This window comes from Pipistrellus kuhlii, unplaced genomic scaffold (genome assembly GCF_014108245.1).
Source record: "Pipistrellus kuhlii isolate mPipKuh1 unplaced genomic scaffold, mPipKuh1.p scaffold_m20_p_4, whole genome shotgun sequence".
NCBI classification, from domain to species: Eukaryota; Metazoa; Chordata; class Mammalia; order Chiroptera; family Vespertilionidae; genus Pipistrellus; species Pipistrellus kuhlii.
The window spans coordinates 6,072,986-6,085,258 of record NW_023425540.1 but is presented as its reverse complement, the minus strand read 5'-3'; the positions used below and the strand labels follow the sequence as shown (position 1 = coordinate 6,085,258).

General features: G+C 49.2%; 1 protein-coding gene across 5 annotated transcripts in view; it reads right to left on the bottom strand.

The window, feature by feature from the left end:
• OSMR (oncostatin M receptor) overlaps nt 1-11,767 on the bottom strand; it is a 40,377-nt gene extending 28,610 nt beyond the window's left edge. For 2 of the 5 annotated variants that reach the window (XR_006739730.1, XM_036410953.2), the window contains exons 1-2: nt 11,654-11,766; nt 3,192-3,280 (exon numbers count right to left, since the gene is read on the bottom strand). Coding sequence is in view for 4 of the 5 variants with exons in the window: in XM_036410953.2 (XP_036266846.1) it covers nt 3,192-3,267 (76 nt within the window). In the remaining variant the exon portion in view is untranslated. Of the gene's footprint in view, nt 1-3,191; nt 3,281-3,468; nt 3,569-10,746; nt 11,176-11,653 lie in introns of those variants that run through there. The other 3 variants (XM_045571544.1, XM_045571546.1, XM_045571545.1) reach the window with 3 other exon arrangements.
• Between the last annotated feature and the right edge of the window lie 506 nt (nt 11,768-12,273).

The window sequence follows — 12,273 nt, the reverse complement described above, 5'->3', positions numbered from 1 at the left end:
ATGTGTCTTTGGATGGACTCTTGTCCCCAGCATTTGGCATAATGTCTTACTCATAGCCCCTGTTGATCTCAAATGGCAGAGATCCAGGATCTCCACCAGGTCTCCGGTGCCTGACAAGCCATTCCTCACTAACACCTCGATGAGTCCTGCCCGGTGCTCTCTGCTCCCCGTGGCTGCTTCAAGAGGCCCTTGTTTGAGCACTGATCACAGGCGCTGTCAAAGTCTGTTGTGTCTTTGTCTCTCCATAGACTGCGAGCTAAACAGGGGTGAGACCAAGACTTACTCAGCTCAGTGAAGCCAAGACCATTACCACACCTATCCCAGCACAGACACTCAGTGACTGGCTGCTGACTGAGCCAGTTCACTACCAGTATCAGCTTTAGTTCTGGAAACTCTAGAAAGCTACTGGATGATGTGTTAGACGGAAGGGGAAGTCCGTAGACTGGCATATGCATCAGCAAGTGCTGAGTGACTCAAATACTAGAGAGACATCAATCAGTCAAAGTAAATGTGGTCAAAAGCTATCTAGGACTTCCTGGGTAAAGAGTGGGAAAGGCCAAGGTGAAGTCTGAGAGCTAAAGGGATTTAGAGATTAAGTCAAATTTCATTGTTTTTCAGAAGAGGAAATTGAGGTTTGAAAAAAAAAAAAAGGAAGTGACTTTCCCAAAACCGCACAACTTGACCAGAACTCAAGGTCCTTGGCCCTTGGCCCTGGGCCCAGTGCTCTTTCCCTAACGCTGCCCTGGAGTACGGCCAGAACGGCAGGCTTGGGAATCAGACTGACCTGGTTCAATCACAGCCGCTCCTCCCACCTTCCCAAGCAGTCTCTCTGTCTGGCTGGTCCCGACATCACTTAAGGAAATAAACCATGGTCCATTCACAGAATGGGATGCAGCCATTTAATATAATGTGATTTCTAGAAGAACATTTAAGCTCAAAGGTAAAAACTCATTGTATGTTAAGTTAATCATCTTAATAAGGATATACTGTATTAAAGTACGTATACTCATAAGTATACAGGGATGGGCAAAAGTAGGCCTACAGCTGTGAGTACATGCAACAGAGTTTATTTTTCTATTATTTACTCTTGTACTATATATTTTTCCATTCAAACAACTGTAAGCCTACTTTCCCCCCTGCTGTATAGAATATATTTCCCCAGTATACATACTTAAGCTATACATAATATATACTCTATACTCTATGTGCTTTAATAAGTATATATATTTAACATAAGTATATGTACTCTAATATTATATATTAGAAGCCCGGTACATGAAATTCATGCACAGGGGGTGTATGTCCCCTGCCAGCCTGTTTGCCCTTAACTGTTCTCCCTTGCAGGCCTGGTTTCCTCCAACTCCCCTCCCCTGCTGGCCATCTTGTGGTGACCATCTTGTGGCCACATAGGGGCAGCCATCTGTGACCACATGGGGGCAGCCATCTTTTGTGTTGGAGTGATGGTCAATTTGCATATTACTCTTTAATTAGATAGGATATATACACACACACACTTAAGTATAAATATTCCCAGTATAAATAGCATAGTTTCACTTCTATAAAAAGCCTACACATTTACATCTTTACTTCTGTCTCTGTGTACAGACACACAGGAGACTGGAAGAAAACACATCCAGAGGCTTCCATCCTGGTCTCTGGTGATGCAGACATGAGCCCGGGGCTAGGGCTAATGCAGTAAGCCTTGGCCCTGCCCTCTGTCCAGGAGAAGCTACTTTATCTGAAAAGGAGGCTCACACCAGAGATGGTGGGTGATCCGGTGGGAGGACACTAGCATGAGTGGGAGCCTTAGTAGGTACTGGGTCAGATGCAGCAGAAATGGAGGCGAGAAATGCAAGCAGTGCAGGTGAGGACGAACACAGGATTCCTTAGCAATGCGGGCATGCCCGGCTGAGAAAGCTGGAGGCAGAAACGCGGCTGGTGGGAGAGGAACAGGCATGCGCACTTCTGGTCTAAACAATGGGAGTGGAGAGGGAGCAGAGAGCAGAGGTCTGTGAGGAGAAGGCACACAGCGAATAGCCGGGGTCAGATAATGAACTTGCCAGGGAAGTGTGGTGCAGAGGCTTGGCTAAGTGCCTGGGACTCTCCGGAGGTTACCTGGGCCAGCTGGGTCACCCTGAGATATTCGTGAGGTAGGGGGAGGGGGAGACATACTACAGATAAGAATTCCTGGTTCCTACTGTTCACTCCAGATTAGGGAAGACAGACACCCACAGTCAGACTATGATTTTTAACAAGCCTCGAAAGTGGCATTTCTCCACATGCTCTGAAGCTGAAAGAACTCAAGCCAGACCTAAAGACCCTCAGACAGAAGACAGAGCCACCTACGGAGTTCTCATCAGAACAAAATCTCCCTTTCTAAAATTTCCAAATATCTTTTCATGCAGTTTTAAGGGAAAATTGCAGAATTCTATGGATATTTCCCGCCAATGTCTTCTTCATGAATCCATGGACAGGAGCTGCCAGGGCAGTGACAGAGAGCATGTGCCTTCCTCTGTCTTAGGAGGGCGTGCAGAGAAAAGTAAGCTCACAAACAGAACAATCAGAGCTTTGTAAAATACAGGAGGAAGCAACACACACTTTACAAACCAACGGAAATGCTCTCAGCCCAAAGAATCCGCCTTCAAACTGCTTCAACGAGCGCCCATAAACATTTTAGAGGAATTGAGTTCCTACTGACTCTGTTTATAAAGTTAATGTATTTCAAAGTACCCTCCCCGGGGAAGTAGCTAAGTGACAAACGCTTTTCTTAAATCCACACAGAGCATTTCAGCACGGAGCAGGGCTGTCTGGCAGCTCACAGCTTCTGGGTGAACGTGGCCGAGGGGCACAGGCGTGTTCTGACTTGGTGGCCAGCGCCGGGCAGCTCCCTGCCTCTCCGCAGCAGCGAGGTGCAGAGAGCTCACTCTGGTGATGGCCATTTCCAACGCATCAGCCGTGAAGTTGTGCAGGGTTAGGTGTCCTGGCAAAGGCCCCATGGCCAGGAGCTCAGGGTCAAGGGTGGCTCAGTAAGATGAGTCATCAAGATCAGGCAGCTCATGATTAAGGTAACTGGTTGCTCACCAGTTCCATGCAATTTCCAAAGAAAAGAGAATTGTGCAACTCTCTTTCGAGGCAGCCAATTATCTCCTTTTGTCTGTGTGATTGTTCTCTTGACTGTGCTTGCCACTTACCTGCTTGGCTCTGGTAAGTGCTCAGAGGCAGCCATGCCAAGAGGAATGCTGCCTGAAAGACTGCCACGGGCGCCATAGATCCTGGCTTCCTGAAAAACATAAACCACAAGGAAAGAAAATTGTATGTAATTTTGGCTCGGGCGAGTTTCTCTGAGCCAACAGTGGTAGAGGATGGCATTCATTAAAGTGGCCATTCTTCTCTCCTCCCTGTGCCCACACCCATTGTCATGTGACTCTGGATTCCCACGCAACAAGAAGGGCATGTGTCCCCACTCACGTGACTTGCTCTGGCCAGAATGAGGCCAGAGGGATGGGGTGCTTTTGGAGGCGAGGCCCAGAGAGACATATGATTTCTGCTTGCTCTTCTTCCTTCCCACCTTTGGCATGAGAAGAACATTTCAGGGCTAGCCCACTGGACCCAGGAAGAGAATGAGCAACCAGGAAGCAGAGCTGAGTCACCCCAGCTGGGCCAGTCCAGCCCAGCTCACCCAGAGGCCCACCACACCCAGCCATCACCAGCTGATCCCAGACTGGAGAGCAATGCTGTCTGCCACTCACACTCTGTGGCAGGAGCTAACTTACCCACCAATTTCTTCCAAGAAGGGCAAAGCAGCCCTAACCAGTTTGGCTCAGTGGATAGAGCGTAGGCCTGTGGATTGTGGGGTCCCGGGTTCAATTCCAGTCAAGGGCACGTGCCTGGGTTGTGGGCTCGATCCCCAGTAGGGGGCATGCAGGAGGCAGCCAATCAATGGCTCTCTCTCATCATTGATGTTTCTCTCTCTTTCCCTCCCCTCTGAAATCATTAAAAAAAAATGACATACACACACACACACACACACACACACACACACACACATATATATATATATATATATATATATGTATGTGTGTATATATATATATATATATATATATATATATATATATATTTTAAAGAAGGGCAAAGCAGGGAAACAGAAGTCAAATATAAAAGACCTACTGGTTAGAAAGAATGAAGTCCAGTCTCAACAGGGCTGAATTTGAACTACTTATCAGGAACTCACTGTCTGCTTCCCCGCCTCCCTCAGTAAAGTCACACCTGGGAAGAGCGAACACATTCCACCTACGGAGACTGCGCTTCACTGTTCCTAACAAGTTCCTGTTCCCCTGGCCTTCGGAGAGGGTTTTAACTGCGGCCACAGAGTGTCTTAATTCACCAGGGCCTCTGACCACAGGCTAATCAGGGCACGAGGGCGAGCCTGGGTGATACCGAGAGGTCAGTGTGCTCTTACTTCAGTCATAAGTGTGTTAGAGGAAGCACTGACTTTCCCTTTTCTCCTTCACATCTGACTCATCATGGATAGAAGCACTGGGACAGTGCAGGGTCAGAATCCGCCTCTGTCTGGCCGCCGGGCTTTCAGCAAACTCTGGAGAGTCAATGAACAGACCACCAATTCTCATTACCCACACTCTCTAGTTAAAATATATATTTTATTGATTTCAGAGGAAGGGAGAGGGAGAGAGAGAAACATCAATGATGAGAGAGAATCAATCAATTGCCTCCTGCACATCCCTTAATAGGGACGGAGTCCACAACTCAGACATGTGCTCTTGACCAGGCATCGAAGCATGACCTCCAGGTTCATAGGCTGATGCTCAACCACTGGGGGCCACCGCCGGGCTCTAGTGATTTTTGAATAGTATTTACAGGTAAATGGAATAAACAGTGAAGACCGGGTAAACCAAACATTACATACTCCACTGCTGTCAAACCTGCCTACAGGTGAGCTGAGCCCAATGGCAACGGAAGCGGAAGTCCGTAGAGACGACAAGCTTTGTCCACATTCTTTGAAGCACGGCTCTCTGCTCCTTGCATTTGGCCGACAGACCACCCATGGCTCTCTAAAGTCTCTACTTACAAAGTCCACACACACATACTATCTATAGCACAAGACTTTACAAATAATCTTTCTGAATAAAGGTAATGCATACTAAAATTTTATTAGATAGTGCCAGATTGACAGTGATAAACTTATACTTTTTGACCATTAGTGAGTAACAATGCCTGCTTCTTCAAACGCCAACCCACGCTAGATTTCAAGAATGTTTTTGAACTTCCCAATAGAACACTACTCAGAGACATACACGATTGCTGGTTTAATTTTCATTTATTTAATTATCAGGGATAGTGTCCGGTTTTCCTTTCTTCTCCTTTGGTTCTTAATAGTTCCTTCTTTTATGTGAATTACATGTTCATGCGCTTTGCCAGGTTTCCTGCACGGGTGCCTGTCTTTTCTTTCTCTTGACTTCTAAGGGCTTCTTACATAATAAGGATGGGGACCCTTCTCCCTAAATGTTGAAGCTGCTGTTCTGCTGGTTGTTGGTCCAGCTAGAGCACTAGTGTCTTTAAAGCAGGTGATCAGTGTGGCATCTGTATTTGTGTCACTCCTGGGTTTCATACTGCGGCCTCTCTCTCCAGGGGCACATCCGCACGTGTGCTGGGTGAACAGCGTGGCCCTTTCTTGCAAACAGCCTTGGCATATGACAACACCACATCTAGTGAGCACAGCGGTGGTGGCAGGAGCCTCTCCCACCTCCACAGCAGCACTAAGGATGTCCAACTGCCGGCTTAGGCCCGCTCCCCACGAAGCCGTCAGTCGGACATCCCCCGAGGGCTCACAGACTTTGAAAGGGCGCAGGCCAGTCTGAGGGCCCCCACCAACTGCATGACTTTCATGCACCAGGCCTCTGGTATAATATATAATTATTCATTTTTACAAAGGAATACTCTGAAACTGTTACAAAGAATGAAGTAATACATGAACTGACATGGAAGAATGTCCAAAATGTACCACATGGAAAAGCAAGGACGGGAGTGCACAGGAAACCATCTCTGGAAGAGAAGTGTGGTGACTGTGCTGCTGTGCCTGGGTGTGCCTTCAGGAGGACCCCCCACAGGAGCCCTGCTGACTCAGCCTCCGGGCTGCACCGCTGAACCATCTGCACATTCACACCAAGCCCTCACCCCCCAGCTGCTTCCACTCAAGACAAGCCTTTTCGGCCCAACGTGGGACTCCTCCAACCACAACCTTCAATCAAAGATTTCAGATCTAAGAGTAGAACTTGCTGTTATATTCAGTGTTCTCACTAACCCTCTTTTCTTGGAGGAGGAGGAGGAAGAAGGGGGGGAGGAGGAGGAGGAGGAGGAGGAGGGAGGGAAGGAGGAAGATGATAAAGGAAGGAAGGAAGGAAGGAAGGAAGGAAGGAAGGAAGGAAGGAAGGAAGGAAGGAAGGGAAAGAGGAAGAAAGGAAACAACTATAATGTAGTTCTTTAGCATATATTATAACTAAAAGAGAGCAATTTATATTTCCTGTTCATCACACTTATCCTCATAGGAAATACTACTGCTACCAGAATAATCATAACTATCAGGGGAAGACTGTATACTCTAAAGGTGGACAAAAGACCAGGAGCACTGACATCACCCATGAGCCTATTAAAAATGCAAATATTAGGTCAGATCTTAGGCCTACTGAACAAAAACCTGTACTTCAACAAGCTGCCCAAGCGATTCACTGAAGTTTGAGAAACATGATATATTCAATGTTTACGGCACACTTCTGTCTCCTCGGAGACTATCGATTTATAATGGAAAATGTTTACCATTTCCTGCTATGGTAACAATCCCAGCTAGCACATGGGAAGCTAAGTCTCTGCCAGGCACTTTGCAGAGTGATTTACATGCATTTGTTCTCAAAACAGTCCTATGAAAGGGACTCTGACTTTATCTCCACACACATATGAGGACATTGAGGCTAAGGAGGTTAAAGTAACTCTGACAGAGGTTGACATAGTAACACAAGCTGGAAACCAGGTGTGTCACTCCCCAAAGGGCAGCCCCACCCACACCACGCTGCTTCCTCCAGGCTTAGAGCTCATTCCAGAATGTACACAAAGGCATATCATATACTTTACTAACAATGATAAATCCAAGAAAATACTAAGAAAAATCCCAACGGGATTTTATTAAACTTGGCAAGCTATCTATAAAGTTTAATAAAAAGAGAAAATGTACAAGAGACCTTTCAAAATTTTTAAAAATAGGTACAAATATACGGTGTCCCTCCAAAAAAGGTATACATACACTTTGAATAACCATAGAGGTAGTGTTTATTAAAATACATTTCACTTTCAAAATTGAGTTGTCAGCTGTTAAAGTGTGTATCCATTTTGGGAAGACACCCTGTAAAAGCTATAGAATTTAACAGAGGGAAATACTGACATAGAAAGTATAAAAAAAAGATCAGTGAAACAGAAATAAGTTATGAAACAGACCCTTGTATAAATCAGAATTTATTTCACCATAAAAACAGAATTTCAAGTGAGTGGGGAAAAAGATGGATGAATTAATAAATTTTATTAGGTTAACTGCCCAGAACTCTAGAGAAAAATATTAACCCTAATTTTTCACCTTCTACAAAAATATGATATTTTTGTAAATATAAAAATCCAAATGTAAAAACCTAAAATACTGTATTAGAAGACAAGATAATTTTTTAAATAAATTTTTAGGTGAAGACCTTCCTAAACTGGACAAAGCACAGAAATAATGAGATTATAGAGTTGATTACATAGACATTTAAAACTTCTGTGCAGCAAAACATTTATAATAATAAAAATGTAATATGCTAATTAGACCGGACAGCTGAACAACCTTCTGGATGTCATTTCAAACGTCCTTCTGGATGAAGCCAAGGGCTCCGGGGGTCAAGGCAGAGGTGGTTAGGGGCAATTAGGTAGGTAGGTGAGCAGTTAGGGGTGATCAGGCAGGTAGGTGAGTGATTAGGGGCAATCAGGCAGGCAGAGGAGTTAGCGGTGATCAAGCAGGCAGGCAGAGTGGTTAGGGGTATTAAGGCAGGCAGGTGAATAGTTAGGGGTGATCAGGCAGGCAGGCAGGCTGGCCAGCAGTTAGGAGCCAGCAGTCCTGGATTGTGAGAGGGATATCCAACTGTGGGTTTAAGCCCAATCCCACAGGTATCAGGCCTAAACTGGCAGTCAGACATCCCCAGAGGAGTCCTGAATTGTGAGAGGGTGCAGGCTGGTCTGAGGATCACACCCCCACTCCCACGCACACATACACACACCCATGCATGTATTTCATGCACGAGGCCTCTAGTAATTAAAAGTATTCTGGATAACCAAAATGTGGCATAGATGCACAATGGAATATTGGTCAGTGTTAAAAGGAAGAAAGTGCTGATACTTGGATGAACCTTGATGGCATTTTGCTAAGAGAAACAAACAAGTCACAAAAAGGCAACTGCTGTATGACTCCATTTAGATGAAATACCCAGTAGTCAAATTCATGGAGACAGAATACAGAATGGTGGTTGCTAGTGGGTGAGGTGGTGGGGTGGATTGGGGAGTTACTGTTTAATGGGTATAGAGATTTCAGTTTTGCAAGATGAGAAGAATTCTGGAAAAGGATGGTGGGTGATGGCTGCTCGACAAGATGGATGCCTTCTTCGGTTTCACTGTTCACCAGATTTGAAAGTTGAAATTGAAAACGATCACAGCTAATATTAGGAAGAATGAGGGAAGCAAATTGTCATGCATCAAGTTTGAATTAGTAGTCATGCGGGGGGCAGTGGTGAAATTTGAAGGATTGTATCGATCAAGTGAAAAAGGGCACAAACCCTTTGATGCAAGAATAGTTCTTAGGATTCTAATCTCGAGAAATCCTCAGGCTAACCCCAAGATGCATGAGTGTCCCCGGAAGCACTGTTGCTAAGCGGAAGGACTTTAAAGGACCATTGATAAGGGGAAGGGTGGAGAAAGGGTACTTCTACTTTTGAGTGTCATGTAGCATTACCAACAGAGGTGCTTACAGCTGTGGGAAGATCTCTAAGACTTGGGAGCGAAAAAGTTGCACAATGTACAGGAAGATCTCATGTACACATGTGAAAACACAGGAGTTTTCCAAACTTAGCCTTCCCGCTTCTGCATGGGAATAGAAGTGCTGATGGTACTTGTACATTTCATCTCATTTACTTCTCTGTTGCTTGAATTAGAATCTATTTCATTTTTTGTATTTTTTATTAAAAGATATTATCAAGATATTAATTGTATCAAGATATTAAAAGATATTAATTATATCAAGATTAAGAGAGAGAGAGAGAGATCTGTGTGAGATCGAAACATCAATGTGCTGCCTCCTGCATGCCCCTTGCCCTATTGGAGCCCACACCCCAGGCATGTGCCCTGAGTGAGGATCAAATTGGCAACTTTCAGAGCATGGGATACCTACCCACCGAGCCACACTGGCCAGGGCTGTATTACTTTAAAAATGTAAAAATAAAAGAGCAGACAACCTGGAGTAAATAAACGCTGGAAACCAGTAGAACTCAGAGAAAGGAGGGAATGCCGCCGGGAAACCCAGGACACAGCTGTGGGAGAAGAAACTCTCGCCTTGTGTAGCTACGAGGAAGCCTGCTTCAAGGGAGGGCTGTTGCTCCCAAGCTTCTTGCCTTATTTCACGTATATTTTCCAACCAGGAGGACTTCCTCCCCCAGGGAGGGAGGGCCAGGGCTCACCGTTCCGGACCGGGAGCCAGATGACACTAAGATTTCCTTCTACCCGAGCCAGCGCTGCCCAGCCCAGTTCCCACGGAGAGCACACGGCTTCCTCTTGTCAGACACATTTCCATCCTGGCCCTTCTCAAAACCACAGTACATGGCTCTCCCGCTTCAGTTCCTTTTTCAAGACCAGAGACTGGAACACCTCCGTGCATCCCCGTGGCTGGTCCTGGTCTTCCAGACTGAAGGAAGGTGACGGGAGTGTAGGCACATTTGCTGGGACGACAGGAGGCAGAACTGGGGCCGACATGTGAATCACAAGGAGGCAAGTGACAGCCGGGAATTAGCTCTGTCCAGCAAGGACATGTCAGGTGGTGAGCTCCCTGCCACCGCAGGCATCCTAACAGAACTGGATGCTACCGGGGGAGACAGCACACTGGGCATGCCCAGAGGACTCTGGGAGTGCATCCAGTGCTCTGAGGGTCCCCAGATGACTCTGAGGCACAACTAAATTTAGAAACCTCTGGCTGCTATGACCGCTGGAAGCCCTTCAGCCTCAAGGGTCTCTGGGCGCATTTTAAAACTGCCCGAGAGAGAGACAGAGTGAAGAACAATGAAACACCAGCCCTGGCCCGTCCTATAAAAGGGCCCAAGTCTGAGGCACCGCAAGGTGGTGATAAGCAAACTCCACAGCCAAAAATTGCCTCTGCCACCTGCTGGCGGTGTGGCCACAGGAGGACAAAACTAGTACCTCCCGCAGTGGCGAGGATTAAGTGAGCAAGCGAATGTAAAATACTTAGAACAGTGCCTGGCCCCTAGGAAGCAGGGGCCATTGGTACGGTGCAGGCAAGGAAACTGAGGCTAAGGCGATTACATAACCGGACCCAAGTCCCAAAGTGGTTTTTGGGCCCGGGGAATAAGCCCTAAAGCCCCTTTCCTTTAATCCCCAATTAACTGCACCTTATCCAACGCTTTCCTGCCCGTTTACACCCACCCCTACCTCTGTTCCTCTTGACTGGAGAACAGCTTGTTCACTCAGGGTCTTCAAACTTGGCGGCTACCAAATGGCATTTCTCTGTGGCACCTGGCCTCCCGCCACGGGGCAGGCGAGCGGGAGGGATGAATGGGTGTGTGGGAGGGTGGATGAAGGATTCCCAGGAAATGAATCTCTGAGTCAGGAACGAAGACCTGGGTTCAGCGATGTCAGCGCCGCCACAGCCAGCTCTGTGCCTGAACAAGTTTCCCAATCCCTCCGTCCCCAGGACTGTCTGTTCAGGGGGTGAGGGGCGCCCCTGCTGCCCGTCCTGACCACTCGGTGCCGTCAGCAGGAGAGGGGTGCGCCCAGCCAGGGCATCCCATCACCCAGCGCTGGGCCGCCTCCACCTGCGTGCGCGCCTCCCGCCGGCAGCCAGGAGTCACAAAGCCCGTGGGAGAAACAAAGTAAAAGATCCAAACAAGTTCTCCCCATGGCCTGGTGTTGGAAGATTTCTGGAACCCGAAGGGAGCACAGTTACAATCTTCAGGAGATGGAGAAATTTGGAAAATCAATCAATCATCCATCAGTCCCTCGGAGGGACCAGCTGTCCGGGTTGGGGACCCCCGGAGCGCCCCGGGCGGCGGGCGGAGAGAGGCCGGGCGGGAGCGGGTGGAGGGAAGTTTAACGGGAGGACGGCCGTGGGATGGGACCGTGGACGCGGGGCCGGAGCCCGGGGGCCCGCAGCGAGCGCTCCGGACAGAATCGGTCCTTCGGCGCCGCGCACCAGGCGGGCGGCCAGCGGCGCGGACCCCGGCGCCCGGTTGCCCCGCGGAGCGGACCGGGGCGCCCGCGGGGGCATCGAGGGGGCGGCGAGCGGTGCCACTGTCCCGGCCGGGCCCGCGGTCCGAGGGGCCCCGAGGGCGGTACTCACCCCGCGGCGGCGGGAGGAGGCTCCGGAGCCGGACGGTCCTGGATGGCGGCGGGCGGCGGGCGGCGGGCGCACCGCGGTGGGGAGGCCGGGGAGGCGGCCGGGCGCCCGGGCTATGAATCAGCCGCGGCCCGGGCGCGGAGGGAAGGGCGGGAGTTACGGGAAAACGGCGGGGGAGGGCCGAGGCCGAGGACTTTTGCAATTTCCCGTCTTGCCGGCGCTCCTGGCACCCCTGGGACCCGCAGGAATTCGCCTCCCGGCCCCGTGGGAGGACGGGACCCTGCGCGCGGCGAGGTGCAGCCGGGACTTGGCGGCGGGCGGGCGCGGGTGGGAAGAAGGGGAGGGTCTGGGGGGAACGTTGGGGACCACAGCCCTGTGCCCTCGGCGGGGCTCTGGGGAAGGCGGCAGGCCCGCGAGGACTCCGGGGAGCGGGAGGAGGGAGCCCGTGGCCACCTGTGGCTCCCCCTGGCAGAGCCTGGCCTGGGTTTGGCGCTCAGAGAACTGTGTGTGAGCGGATTGCTCAGCGCCTGGTCCTGTCCCTCTAGAACCGTCCTCCACAGCCCAGAAACCAGCCACCCACAGAGCCCTGGGCGCCCCTGTGGCCCGCCTTTCCTCCCAACAGT